The following is a 12,623-nucleotide window of genomic DNA, read 5'->3' as shown; positions in this document are numbered from 1 at the left end:
TGGGTCCGTTGAAAACTTATAAATATCCCAAGAGTGGATCTCACTTATGGTGATTGTAGTAGTGTGACAGCACGTAGATCCAGGCATGGTTCTTATAGTACTATCGCTATATGTATTTCAACAAAACAAGGACTCTCTTTCCCACATGCAGCACTCCTTATGCGGAAATCGAAAATCGTCAATTGAAGTCGCGCCCTCGCCTATGAATCTCGCTCTTACAGAAACCCGTCCGCACACAAGAAACCTGAGCATTGTTTGCGGAGGTTTTCCAGTCTGTGGAACTGTCAAACCGAATATAACGACCTTCACATTCTGTTCTAAGAACAAATAAAAGGCATTATACTTAACTAAATACATACATTTAAAATATCCAATATTAGATATTTGGAATAAGCTAAAATAACATGCATAGACCTTTTTAGACTCCTTTATGCTAGAAATTCATGACAACAAAACTACCCGGGTACTTACGAGGTGGTGATGTAATTTTTGTCACTATGTCAGCCACTATTTGTCGTCGAGCGTCTGGAGTCTTTATTCTGTATACTTCAGTTCACTGCTGCATAGCTGGGTACAAATGGCGGGCGAAGGTGGTCCTAGGCTAGTTTAAATGGTGATTGTTACAAATATGAAAAATAAAATTTAAAAAAGACAATATATAATATGAGACTGAACTAACTGATGCAGTAAGTTGACATCACTAGTACTAATACATCTGCGTTTTTTAACCCCCCCCCCCCCTACTCTTTTTGGATTTTTTTTTGGGGGGGGGGGTGTTGAAGTACATGTTTTTGTTCAATTAAGGGTTCCTTAAAATTATTAGCAATATTGATTTTAACTGATTGATGACCAATTCGTTTATACAGTATACAGTATGCCCTAGTTTCACTGGATGACAAACAGTAGGAACAATTAGAGTTAAATAATGTTTTTGTGTGTCCAAACGGTTTCCTCATGGGACTCAAGTTGCCTATGAAATGTTCCAGTCTACAAAATACATATGTAGCTGTGCTCATATTGAAACTGTACTTACCTAGGAGTAAGGTATACATTTACGGATAAAGCAAAGTGGTATGCAGACGAAATAATCATCCAAACGAGCAGTGTTGCCATCATGTCTTTGGAATAAGTTGGCAGTGAGTTGATGACATATATATATATATATATATATATATATATATATATATATATATATATATATATATATATATATATATATATATATGGTTCTTCTCAAGAAAAGTTCACGAACAAAAGGAGGAAGACGCAAATTCGTGCGTCGCCTTGGGGAAGAAGGTTAAGGGGCATTTCAAAGCTATCGATTGACGAAGTTAAGTTGTGAAAAAGAGCGTTGATTAGGCAGCCTTTACAACATTGAAGTAACTACTGCCATTTTGCTTCAACGGGTGGTATTTTTCAGGTAAGTCCTGACTTCAGTGATGATACTGGAAGTTCCCATGTGGTATAAACATGCATCTAGTGCAAATTGCTTCAGCATTATCATTAAAAATGTTCAAATGCGTAAAAACTGGTGCGCTTACCTTTCAAGCAATTGCGACGATGCGAATATATTAAAAAACATGTTTTGCAAGCAATTCCGCCGAGAAGATATCATTTTTCTGATGAACGCGGTTCACAGGTGATATCCCGTGGTGCTATATCGGTAAAGCTACTGAATCAATTCAAGTTCTATTGCTTTTATTGATAAGCCTGCCCGGCACGTTATTAATAGTTAGATGACTTCCGCTGCCTGTATTTTCATTTCGTTTTATACTGAGATAACTTTTGACTTCACCTGTGACTTTATAGAGCACCATGAGATCCAAGCGACTCACACCTAGGCGGATTTAATTTCCAGTAGTCTATCTTTGATCTTTTAAATGTCTACTGTAGTATGACGTACATGAGACCATACTGGGCTAACTTTTGATTTCATTAAATTTTGATCTGTGAGTTTTTAATTATCTCTAAAACTTGGAGAGTTCTGTACACAGTAGAAACCCACACCCAGAAAATCCACAACAGTTCAGTTGAGACACGTTTGACCTCAGAATCCCCCAGCAAGGATTGGTGGCACTAGTGGCTGCGTCGTGCGCCTTTATCGTGCACGTGATGGGCACGCCCGCTATTGATTGTTTGTACAGTAGGCCTATACTACCCTAGGTTCTAGATTCCGGTATTGCCAGCTCGATCTTGATTCATATATAACCCATATCAGCAATACCTAGTGAAAGCGACTCCATCACAAGGTATAATTAACAAGCTAGCTTTTACGTTGCTCTGACACTCAGGGTAGCCTATACTAGTCTTAATAAAGAAATGTGAATGGAATTTTGAAATTGATTGTAAACTTTCGTGGAGATTTATAAGCGATTTTGTTTTGATTGAATCTTTATTTAGTAGAGCTAATTTTCATGGACCATATTAAGAAATATTCACTGGAAATGCGCAATATAACCGTACCGTGTTTCTGATTCTATTCCATGTCTAGTGATTAAACATTTTGTGTCTGCAACTCTAAAACTTTGCATGAAAGAAAAGTTGACATTTGTAACGAAATCATTCCATTCAACCAATTCTTCGAGCAATTTTGTTGTAAAGTTAATGACTAACGCTTACGCTAATTGCAATTAGTAATAAAATAGGCTAGATGAAAAGTCTTAGTGGCATTGAGTGTAAGTTAAGTTTCATTTTAATTTAAGAATATCTTAGAAAACTGTATTTTGAGTGAGGGGGGGGGGGGGCTTTATTCTGGTTGTAAACCCAGTGTTTACTTCCTTAAAATCTGTGTGGACGTGAGCTTGGATGCAGTCGGCATCAAACGTTTCTTATTGGCTCTCTTTATCAAGGCAATATCGGTCGAGGCCACGATTATCTCAAAACACTTGGTTTTTCTCAGGCGACAGACGGTTTAATCTATGAGCTCGTTAATGGTAAATAAAAATTGTCAGAAGTTCTTAATCAAGTATAAAATCATCTAAAAAGCCCATTCACATCCACCATTACGATTTTAATCGTACAGGAAAACAATTTGGTTGATAAGTTATTAAAATTATTATTATTATTATTATTATTATTATTATTATTAAAACTGTATTGTTTTAATTTACAGCGAAATGGCGTTAAATGTAATAAAATGTTTTTGCCTAATTGATATTGAGCTCTTGCAATAGGGCCTACAGGGGCTTATAATCTTCAGCTAAATATGAAAATGCGATAGATGTGATTGTGTCAGAGAAGCTGTTGTAGGCAACGAATCAAAGATGGCGGCCGCCAGCTGAGAGCACATTGCACAGGAATGTATATGTAAGTTGAAAAGAAACCCGTTTAAATGTGTGAGCTGTGTCCACCAGTTTCATAAGGTCTTAATATTCAAGCTACTAGTATGTAGCACTTAAGAGTTCTAGAACTAGTTTGCACACGGTCCTTTAAAAAGTAGAATAAGATCTTTTTGTCGCAGAAGCAAGTTTATTTTTACGACGTATAACCTAAATGTGACCCCAGAGCGTTATGCTTTGTGTATCTAGAAGTCTATATCGGTCCATTTCTGTCCATTTCTATCTTTTGAAAGACCCCAATGTTATACAGGCAGACATCTGAGGCAATCTACGGGGACTGTATTGTTAACTTCGTGTTTTATGTATGAACAAAGAACAACCTTTGGACTAGTTCTACATGTATATACCGAGTTGACAAATATTTTTTGCTCAGTCAAAATCGTTGATGATCACATTTTCCTTTTTGTTTTGATTTTTTAGCATCACACAATGTCCTTGGCAGCTTTTAGACGAGCAGTTAGCCGTATCCTCTCTCAGGGTCGGTCTTGTCTGCCTCCAAAGCGGCCATTATTGTATAGTGCCAGAAAATTCTGCCATACTTATGGGTCAGGAGAGAACGTGCGCGAAGCAGTTTATCAGTCCATTAGTGAGGGGTACAGCCGAAACACAGTTGATGGGCTAAACTTTGGTGACAATCGCCATAACCATTCCACCAGTAGTAAGAGTGGGCCAGCACAAGCAGAGGCATGCTCCAGATTCTTTTCACTAATACAGCAGCATATTACCCTATCCCCTGTACCAACTGCTGCAACCAGTGACCTGTTCAAAAACAGAGATCCACAGGATATTGTCAGTGAGTTTGAAAGCAACCCAGATTATGCAGGCAATGGGTATCAAGTCCTTCAATACTTATATGCTGATCTGTGTCTCAGACAACCAGAGACTGGCGGTGATTTTTTAAACAGAGTTGTCATAGAAGATCCAAAATTACTGGCATTGTATGAACACATGCTTTTAAAGCTTGAAATATTGAAAGATTTAGAAATGAGAGAACACATAAGCCATATTTCTTTATACCCACAATTCGTCGAAGACCCTGACAGAAAGTTGGGGGTGGTCTTGGAAAAAGCTGTCATTCAAGCTTGGCCAACCTTAAGTCTACCTGAACAGCTTCAATCAACACGGGCCATGTATGAATTATCTAAGCTTGACAATCGATATTACCTGAAAGAGGCCACCGAAAAGCTCATTTCTGATATCGAGGGTATGCACAACATCCCTAAAGAATTTCATTTTAGGATCTTCATGGCTATCGTAAATCAGGCCGAGCTCAGGTTGAAACATGGTGAGAAGAACATTTTGTTGAGTTTGAAACTTCTGGAACAGAGTTTGGCAAAGTTGCATATATTAGAGAGCAAGTTTCTTATTGTTTATCTAGAATTGATGCATCTCCTCCAACTGCCTGTGGCACTGCCAGCCTTGAAATACAGTGTTTCTGTTCTGCAAAACGAGCAATCTCTTCCACTGGTCAATCAGTTGTTTTCCACTTACTTTAACAAACAGTGTGATAGTAGATCAAAAGTCTCAGACCATCTGTTGAGTGAAATTGAAAATGTGATTTTGAATTCTATGCACCTTTTAGATATCAGGGCAAAGATTTGGTATGCCTATAAGCTGTCCCAACAGAACTATAGATGTGAATTAATTTACTCTGCTATTAGGCTCTCTTTCCCAGACAACTTGGGGGCTTTGAAAGACAGCACTTTGGAAGCAAGCGACTGTTTACATTGGATGAAATGTCTAGTGAAAATGAACTGTGGAGATGACACCAGTTTAAGGCGTATTTTTACTCTGCTTCAGCAGGACTATTTGGAGAGATTGCGGTTTAGTGAAAATTGGGAGGAAAGCATAGGGTTTCTTATTTCTTTGCTGGAGCATTGGTTTGTTGCCTGTGTGTCTGGACAGTGTGACATGGAGGTGAGTGAGTGGGATCCTCTTTTGAGGAATTTTTTCAGTGAGGCCTTCCAACGGAAACTTGAAGATGGCATCCCTACACATGACAGCTATGTGGAGCCCCTACTCAAAATTTACGGCTATTTGGAACTTCAGAAAAATACCCAGTACACCAACCAAATTCCTCGTCATCAGTTTGAGATCCCAGTCATTAGGGATGCCATTTTGAAAACACAATGGTTAAAACTGGATTTGATGAGTGAAATGCCTTTTGCTGTAGCTCGGGCAATTGACAGAGAGGTGCGACTAGGTACACTGCCTCACTTTGGGCTGGTGTACATTGAGTTTATTTTGGATACAGTTGGGACTCCTGTGCTGGTACCCCCAGACAAAATAAAGCCTGTTATGTTGGGTTGCCAGCAGACGAGGCTACCGGAAGGTTGGCGAAGAATTGCAGTGCGAGTCATGAGGCATGAAGATTTCACATGGGATAAAAAGGAACTCATAGGTAGGGCTTACTGAAATATGGTAATAACTAGAAAACCACTCCTAGAGCGCAGATCTCTGCCAAGGCAGCAAAGACTCCACCCAATGCCGTTTCACCCCTAAAATTTCATTCTATGATGATTTAGTTTTTTTTATTTTTGATTATTGATTATTGATTTATTAATGATCCGGATCATCACCAAATCTAATCATCTGTTCTTTGGCCCACTTCTGACAGATACTGAAAATATCATCAAAATCAGACCATAAATTTTTCTGTAATGTTGCTTACAGACAGACAGACAGACAAACTAACGGAACCAAAAACATAACCTTCTTGGTGGAGGTAATAAGTTGTAAATTATTTAAACATTGCAACCAAAAGGAAGAAGTTGTCCATAAACTGGATTAGGATAAAATTTGTGAGTTTACAGATTAAAATATTTACTTAAAATGAAGGATGTGCAAAAAAGACTGCATATCAGTTTATATCTCCAAATGGGCTACTGAGATATTTGTCCTCATCTTATGTAATTAGATCACATGTAATGTCAAGTTTGAACCCTTTGATTTTGGGCTCAGCATGCCAATGCCCAGGTATTCCAGGGGCAGATTGAGGCCGTCTTCTGGGTCTTCCGGAAGACGGTCAGATTTTCAAGTTTACATTGACGGATATCTAATTTTTTCTCTCGGAAGACGGTCAAAAATACAGGATGGATCAACAACGATAATTTAGAAGACTGTCAGAAAATAGCTCTGGATCCGCCCCTGTATTAAGATATTTTCACAATTGAATGCAACATATTGTACACACCAAAGTCTGGGTATAAGAAATTCTAATGTGATGTGACTGTCACAAATTTGCAGTTGATCCTCTTTCATACATTAGGAATGTTTAGTTCACAGTTTACTTGCACCCTATGGTTTACCTAACTCACTACATATTGAATATTTGCTAACAGTTAATTGATTAAAATATTGTTTACAAACATTTCAAGAACTATTTGAATTCCCTCGATTTATGATTTAATTTTATTATTATTTCATTATTTTTGGTTCATTTTTTTCTTTTACAAAGTAACATGTTTCCTGTAATATTTTACCACTGTTATTTTTATGTCAGCAACATTTTTTTTTTTTTTTTTTTTTTTTTTTTTGTGGTACTTATCCAGTGCCCGAGGCGTGTAGGACAAAGGTTCTAGAGAAGCTTGGTTTCACGGTCTTGCATGTACCCCCTGAACTGACGGAGAAATGGGACCTGAGAGAGTTTCTGGAGGAGCAGCTTGGAGTTTACGGATGGAAACCAGTATGTTTTTATCTTCTTCTTCTTTCTTTTTTCTTTTTTTAGACATGTGTTCAATCAATACATGGGTTTCTATTTAAAGATATCCAGTTGAGATAATTATTAGCATAAAGGTATACAATATTATTCAACTGAAAATGTGCCACAGTTGTATTTTTGTGTGTAAACATCCTGCTTGCTAGGCTATATATTGTTCCTTTGTCAGTTTTATAAAAAGTGATAAACCCCCTCAAAATACTTGAAGTTAAGTAAAGACTCGATCTTTTCTATGGGCAAAAATTATCAAATTTCAGACTTGTAATTTTAAAGTCACAAAATTATTTTTAAAAATTTCGAATAACATTTGTGGTGCTTTTGCTGCATAGAGTAGAACTGTAGAGTAGGGTGCTTTTAATTTTGTTGCTACCACTCAATAAGAATGTTTTTATTTAAAGAAGTGGACTTCAAAAATACAGTATCTGTAAAATTCACAATTTTCACCCGTTGAACTTTTAGTCATGACCGTAAAAGAAGTGAAATATTTTCAGTAATAGCATTGAGCAGGTTGGCATTTTTAGAAATAACACAGTTTACAAATTTGAGTCTGCATCAGAATTTTGACTCCTCTCTGTTTTTTTTTTTTTTTCCTTTCAGAGTGATGAAGCCCTTTAGTAGGTAGAAAGCCAGAGATGACTTGATGGTTCAGACTTCTTTTCATGCTGAATAAAGAATACCTTGAAGAAGATTTTTTTTTTTTTTTTTTTTTTTTTTTTTTTTGTATTTAGACTCCCTGTAAATATTTAACCAAATTACTGGTCAACATTTTGGAGTTCCTGTATGTTACATGTTTAATTTACTAGTAACCATCCTTTTTCAAATAATCAGTGGTTCAGTGGACAGCTGTTATTAAAGTATATTTAGTCTTGAAATATCTTGCAGACATTTAAATCTTGGACATTTATTAATTCTGCGTACTAATAGGCAAGTTTGAAATTGCAGTCTCACCCAGACACATTTTAAAATTCCCTTGGCAAGATTTTAATTGTCATTGGAATAGAAGAATACTTACCCCTATTGGTAGAATTACTATCTTAAAAACCCTTATCATCCCAATGCTGAACCATCTTTTCATTTCTCTGCCAAATCCAGATCTAGTATTCATCAAAAAACTAAATTCTATTTTTTTCCGATTCATCTGGGGTAGCAAAATTGATAAGGTAAAGAGAGGTCAGATAGTAAAGGATTATGAATATGGTGGTCTAAAAATGACAGACTTAAGTAAGTTCATAACGGCATTAAAATGTACATGGATAAGAAGACTATACCTTAAAAATAACGTTTATAACACTATTCTCCAGAGCACCTTTGATTTACAATCTATTTGGAATATATTTGACTATGGAAATGAATATTTGGATATACTCTTATGCAATTGCAATAACAGGTTTTGGAGAGATGTCATTATCTCCTGGAAAGAACTAACATACGGTATAGAAAATATGAAAAGCAATATTGCTCTTGAACCTCTGTGGTATAATAGTAAAGTAAAATTGGGTGGGGTATCAATATTGGACAAAGAATGGTACAATAAGGGTATAAGAATAATTGGCGATCTTTTCAACGAAGGAAAATTTTTAACCAAAGCTGAACTGGAAAGGAAATTTGGATTTCAAAGAGTATGTGATTTAAAATATTTTGGAATACGTAACAGTTTAAAATGTAGATTAAAAGAAAAGAACAATGAAGAAATTTTTGAAGAAATTTTATTTCCTTATATTCCTCAGCCGGTTCAGCTACTTATAAAGAGTCGAAATGGCTGTAAAGATTTTTATCAGGTTCTCATGAGTGAAACTCCTGAAAACTTGGTACACGAAAGGAAATGGAACCTAGATCTAAATATAAATATCACTTGGAAGTATGTTTACAAGAATTGTTTCTTTGTTACACGAGAAACAAAACTTCAGTGGTTCCAATACAGAATAATTTTTAGAATCTTACCAGTTAGGTCATATCTGAAAAGAATCGGTATTGAGGTGTCAGAGAAATGCTTTATTTGTGGAGCAGAGAGGGAAGATTTGCGACATGTATTTTTAAATTGTTATCGAATAAGAAACATTTGGACTGAAATGGAACGTTTGATTGCTAACAAAACTGGTGAAAGAATTACACTATATGATGAAAATATAATTTTTGGAGTATCCAAAACAAAATTCAAGCCTCTAAATTACATTATTCTTGTCTCCAAATTTTATATATATACCTGTTTTAAAAGAAAAATCCAGCCGACCTTCCCTTCCCTTCTCTTATACATCAAAAAAAAATTCGAATTAGAAAAATACGTTTCTCAAAAAAACCTTCAATTAGGCCTTTTTCTTACAGAGTGGAGAACCTGGGATTCTATTTTTGCCTAGATTCTCCACTCATAAATTTACTTTACTTTTTCGCAAATTTCTTCTATGTTAAATGTTTGTATCTTGTTATGTGCAGCATCACTTGTAATATACTGTTTTGTACGTAGTCTGGCTATCTACATATATTTCATGTTTACTTAATGTATAATGAATGTCTTGTGTGTTATTGTGTGTGTGTGTTTGTGTGTGTGTCTACATATGTATTTTTGTTTGTCTTTTTGTGAATAAAAAAAAAAAAAAAAAAAAAAAAAAAGATTTTAATTGTAATCACCACGGTGAGAAAAATCTGAATCTTAAAGTAGTCATGAATGGTAACTTTACAACTTTCTTAGGGGTGTGATTTATCTTTAAAACTTAACTGTGACCTGTATTTCAATCTTGCCCGTTTCATCCATACTGTAACGTCATATAGTTGCCAAACAAGTTTAATGTAAGTAATTGTAATTAGAGAAAGGAAATAAAACAATAAAAAATTTGATAATTAAATCAATGTTTTTATTAAGTTTTTGTTAAGTATACATATTTTTTTCTATGTTAATATTGCATAATGCCTTCACTCTTCTGCCGCACTTCTGGCACTTTATTAGAGCAATTGTCACTTTCTATTTGTCATTCTTATCCATAGAAAATGTGCTAATTCAATGATAAAGTGAAAATCCTACTCATCAATTCAAATACAATTATAGTATTCTTGTGGCTTACTTGATGGTTAAAGTGTCTTTTCTTCTTTTATGTAACCTACTTAAAATGAAGAAGCATTGCACAAATCGGTATGAGGTTATGAAGAAGTACATATGCAGCATCACTTCGTGAAAAAAATTCCATTTTTATGTACAGACACAGATGTGTCTGTACATATTGCCATCACCTGCGTCTGTCGTCGCCGTCGTCGCCGATGCCGATGCCGATGCCGATGGCGATGCCGTCGCCGTGCACTTTCATTGTAAACACGATAAGTGGAAGGCAGTTTTAGTTTTTGGCTTAATATTTACAGAGCTGATAAATATTCATAAAACGCAGGTCAAGTTTGAAAATCAGCATGATCAGGCCATTATTGTAGAAGTTATGCTGTTTTTTCACTTTTCAGCATATATGAAACACTGTAAACACAATATAAGAAAAACAGATTGGCCGATTGTCATGAAACTCATAGGAGTGATCAATCCTGCTAAAACGCAGGTTGAGTTCAAAAATCAGCATAATCGGGGCATTATTTTAGAAGTTATGCTGTTTTTTCACATTTCCTCAGATTCAACTCTTAGGCATGTTAACAGTCTCATTATTGAACTAATAAGATATGTAAAAGTGTTTGTTTGACATTTCCTGCATCTTTACAACATTGTTAGTTGATTATGTAAAAATGATGGTAAACTTGTAATCGTGTATTGTGTAATAAAGTGTCAAAAATGGAAATAAACTCAAATCATTGCAGTTTGTCAGATTCAATCATTCACTATGTTCAGAATCTCAGAATGGAGGAAATTGGACATTTAACACTGTTGTATTGATATTTTTCCCATCTCATCAATTTTCTTAGTTGATTGTATAAAAATGGCAGTAACCTGTTAATTTTGTTTTATGTTAAAAAAATTGTTAAAAATTGAAAAAAAAAACATTTCAGAACAGTGCTGTCTTGTTTCACATTTTGGCATTTTCAATTTGTGACTTTGAAGTTCCATGGGCCTGAAGACCTTTGCTAGTCACATTTTCTGAATATCCATAATACTAATATTTTATTATTAAAATTGATGGTCATTATGCTGTTAAAAATTATGTAATATTGCATCAAAATTTGAAAAAAAACACTATTTTGGGCACTGCTCCCATGATGACCATTTAAGAAAAACCATGTCACTTACTGTTCTCAAACTTACAGGAAAGAAACATGGGACTAAAATACAGCTTCAGTAGGCAATGCAGTCTGTTTGGTAATTCTTACTGCCAGTTAAAGTTTTTTTGTGAAAATTAAATTTTTCACATATTGGCATTTTCAAGGTGTGACTTTGAAGTTCCACGGGCTTGAAGACCCATGCTAGTCACATTTTCTGAAAATCCATAATACGTATATTTTATTATTAAAAATTGACGGTCATTATGCTGTTAACCATTATGTAATATGGCATCAGAAAAGAAGAAAACACAATTTTGGGTGCTGCTGCCATGATGACCATTATGGGAAAACCATGTTACTTATGATTGCCAAACTTTCAAAAAAGAAATACAGGACTAAAATGCAGCCTGAGTTGGAAAAGCAGTCTAATTGGCTTCTTTTTCTGGAAGTTATACATTTTCAAAGTGTGAACTTGTTACACATTTTACTTACATTGGTATTACCTGTTGAGCATAATTAAAATTTGATGTTGAATTTGCAGTTTAACATAATGTTCTTTTGCATCAGAATTGACAGTAGCCTATTTAGTGCATAGTTATTTCCTGTTTTTTGTCTGTACATTTGACAGCTTTGCTGCCTTGTTATTAACCTTTAATCACAGTTTGCTTCATTTTTAAACGGGTCCTGTATAAGTGACTATGCCCTTGGTACTGTAGAGATTAGCATGATCACAATAATAATGCCTTGGGCCCAGTCATGCATAATTTGGAAAAAATCAAACACCAAAAAAAGATGGAAAAGATCAATTTAATCAAAATTTGTCGTAGCAAGAATTAATTGGCTAGAGATAAGAAAAGGATTTTTTAGTTAAAATTTTACCAAAAAAAAATTAACTTGTGCAACTGTAAATTAAATGTTGATGAAAAGGGGCAATAATGAGAGGCGAGACACTCGACAGACCCCTTTCCTGAACTAGTTATGGGCACAAATTGTTTATTATCATATTTGAAACCATGATAAGAGAATAAAACAACAGGCCATGCCGCACTCTATTTCAATATCAAAGCATTTTGCAGTGAAGTGTATTGTTTTCTCTGTTTAACAGGGGTTTATGTAAGATGAGGACTTTTTTGGTTAAAAAGAAACTTTCCTGTTGTCTAGCCAATTTTTTCTGACTTCAGAATGAGTGTGGATTTTTAAATTACAGGAATTCACAGAAAATGCTTATGCCTGGTTCTTGCTTTGACATAATTATATATATACATATAGATAAATAAATTTTTTTTTTTACACTCAACATTTTGATGTCGGTATTACATTTTCTGGAATCCTAAACGATATTGCTACTCATACCCCACCCCTCCCAAAAGTATAAAATTCAG

The 12,623-nt window shown here is 35.1% G+C and overlaps 1 protein-coding gene across 1 annotated transcript; it reads left to right on the top strand.

Annotated features, from left to right (window-relative positions):
* Positions 1 to 3,213: 3,213 nt before the first annotated feature.
* Positions 3,214 to 12,442, top strand: LOC106154444 (uncharacterized). The gene is made up of 4 exons (XM_013528789.2): positions 3,214 to 3,306; positions 3,759 to 5,739; positions 6,890 to 7,023; positions 7,654 to 12,442. Exons 2-4 carry the CDS (start codon positions 3,768 to 3,770, stop codon positions 7,669 to 7,671), a joined length of 2,124 nt encoding a protein of 707 aa, XP_013384243.2. The 5' UTR covers positions 3,214 to 3,306; positions 3,759 to 3,767; the 3' UTR covers positions 7,672 to 12,442.
* Positions 12,443 to 12,623: the final 181 nt, after the last annotated feature.

The sequence above is a fragment of the Lingula anatina genome, chromosome 10 (genome assembly GCF_051362555.1).
Source record: "Lingula anatina isolate TDL-2025a chromosome 10, LinAna3.0, whole genome shotgun sequence".
NCBI lineage: Eukaryota > Metazoa > Brachiopoda > Lingulata > Lingulida > Lingulidae > Lingula > Lingula anatina.
Note: the sequence above shows the minus strand (reverse complement) of the source record. Positions and strands in the feature narration are given on the sequence as shown.